Genomic DNA, 2,376 nt, shown 5'->3' with positions numbered 1-2,376 from the left:
CATGAACTAAGATTAGTAAATGCTGAAGAACCTTATTATAAAGTGTTACCAATATTAATATAAATTCTGTCCATTTTTATTGTGTTACTTTCAGTAAAAGTGTGGTTATTTTATTGGCTTGTTTTTTTAAAATTCAGTATCATTTAAATTGAGTTAAATTTAAAAAGTCTTAAATTACTTTATATTATTTAATAAAATATTAAATAATCATTACAAAGCAGTTTCGGTTTTAGGCCAAGTGCATCCAGAATTTTCGGTTTCCGTTTCGGCCCAAAATTTTCATTTCGGTGCATCCCTAGATGTAAGACTACATGTTTTATTTAATTTAATTTAAATTTAACAGTAATTTACCTTCAAATGCCCCAATTGCTGAAGGGTCTGCACAACTTTTTAGTACAATTTTAAGTTGCATTGTTCAAAATATCTGTAGTAGCACAGCAGTGCATACCTGTATACATTTCATTAAGGGGACATAATTTGAAGTTGGAAAAAGTTAATAAATTGCAATATATTGGAGAATATCGCAGTATATTTAAAATCGCAATGATATTGTATCGTGACACAAGCATCGTGATAATATCGTATCGTGAGGCCTCTGGTGATTCCCACCCCTAATATTCATTCTTTATTCACAATCTCCTCATCACAGGCAGGCACAGCACTAATTTCAGCATGTGTTTGTGTTTGTGTGTGCTGTCTGCGTCACTCATAGCACGTGCCTATATCATGCACTATATCGAACATTTTTTCAATCAATATCGAAGAAGGTGTGCCGTCGATAAATATCGATACCGTTTTATCGCCCAGGCCTAGTAGTGTGTGTGTTTCAATTTGCACACCGTACAGTTACATGCAACATTCCCCTCAGTTGGGCCTTCTATTTGTAAATACATAGAATAATTTGGGCTTGCTATAATGTCTTTTGACCATCTGCCTTAGGATAAGGGAATATCTCTGAAGTGAGAGCCAAGTTGACATAAGCAGCCATGCTGGATGGGGCTCAGTTTGTTGAGGCGTTGTCACGGTTGGGTTACCCACGGGCGTCTGTGCTGAAAGGTTCTGAGTTTGACTGGTTATTTGAAACAGCACCAGATAACCTACACCTTTTACGTGTTGTCTGCAACCGCCTGAACCGCAGCAATGTTCTAACACCAGAAGAATTGCAAGCATACAAGGCACTCCAGGAGTCTGGTAAGCCCATCTTGGATGAGGCGACACTGGGTGAGCTGCTTAAAACCTGTTTGCCTGTGGATGGAGGTGTAGTGTCATGGAGCAGTTCTGCGCTGGGTGGAGAGGGAAATGTAACAAGCAAGGATCTTGAGACAGAACTACAAGCTCTCCGCAAGGAGAAGCAGCTAAAACAACGCAGACTCAATAAGCTGCAGATGCTAGCTACCAACTGGGGTGCAAACTCCTCTGCACCCCAAGCACTGCTGCAGGAAGGAGGGAATACAGTAAAAGATGCCAACTCTGCCTTGGTAGCCGAAAATGCATACACCAACTCAACTGTGGAGAACCTGTCAAAGGAGACGACCAAACTGGCTGGCTTTTTCCAAACTGACACTTATTCCATAAGGAGTGAAGATAGAGCTGCTCCACAATTAGTTCCTCAACCAAGGACCCCAGTGCTCTTCTCCCAGTTGTCTCTAGAGCCTTTCCTCCAGCAACAGGAGCAGTTCACCAAAGGGTTGACTTCCTACACTCGGCGTCAGTTCTTTCAGGGCATCTCAGACATGATGGAGACCTCCCCATCCAATCACTGCCAACTGACCAATCTGAGCTGTTGCAGTGAGAATGAGGAAGAAGAGGATGAAGGACTAGTGGAACTCAGGAAGAAGGAGATGGCACAACTGCAGTGGGCATATAAAGTGGCACAATACCAGCTGGTGAAAGAGAGGGCAAAGGAGCATGGCGACAAGGCAGCAAAAGAGTGGCTCATCCAGCGACTAAACAGCAGCACAGAGGTGAATATTAAAGAAAATGATAGTTTCCATGATTAATTTATAAATGCCTATACAGTGCCACTCAGAAAAAAACAATTATTTTCAGAGCACGCAGTTTTGTAGCATTTTCCTTTAAATGGTAATGAGCTCTGCTGACCCCGCCCCTCTCTTCCGATCTGCTCTCAGAGAGACTGTTTACTTTAGCAGCTCAGATGTCAGGAGTAAATGACGACTGCTATGTTCATTATTACATCCAACAACAGAATCAACCTCAATCTCTTAGGAGTCATTCTTGTCTACATCTGCTCGATCGGTGAAACAATGGCGGACTGATGACAGCTCACTCAGGGTGGGTCTGAGGTAAGACACCAGTCCAGTCTGTGCTGAAACGCTACTGTCAATCAAACTATCGTGGGAGGGGCCTGTCTGTGTG

The 2,376-nt window shown here is 42.3% G+C and overlaps 1 protein-coding gene across 4 annotated transcripts in view; it reads left to right on the top strand.

Annotated features, from left to right (window-relative positions):
- The window catches only part of LOC107691928 (HAUS augmin-like complex subunit 3), a 16,874-nt gene that overhangs the window by 5,085 nt on the left and 9,413 nt on the right, over nt 1-2,376 (top strand). For all 4 annotated transcript variants that reach the window (XM_016490776.1, XM_016490777.1, XM_016490775.1 and 1 more), the window contains one exon: nt 940-1,964. In XM_016490776.1, coding sequence (XP_016346262.1) covers nt 987-1,964 — 978 coding nt within the window. In that variant the 5' untranslated portion in view covers nt 940-986. The remainder of the gene's footprint in view (nt 1-939; nt 1,965-2,376) is intronic.

Source organism: Sinocyclocheilus anshuiensis, unplaced genomic scaffold, assembly GCF_001515605.1.
Source record: "Sinocyclocheilus anshuiensis isolate Anshui unplaced genomic scaffold, SAMN03320099.WGS_v1.1 scaffold426, whole genome shotgun sequence".
In the NCBI taxonomy this organism is placed as follows: domain Eukaryota; kingdom Metazoa; phylum Chordata; class Actinopteri; order Cypriniformes; family Cyprinidae; genus Sinocyclocheilus; species Sinocyclocheilus anshuiensis.
The sequence above is the reverse complement of the archived record's forward strand: the minus strand, read 5'-3'. Positions and strand labels throughout refer to the sequence as shown.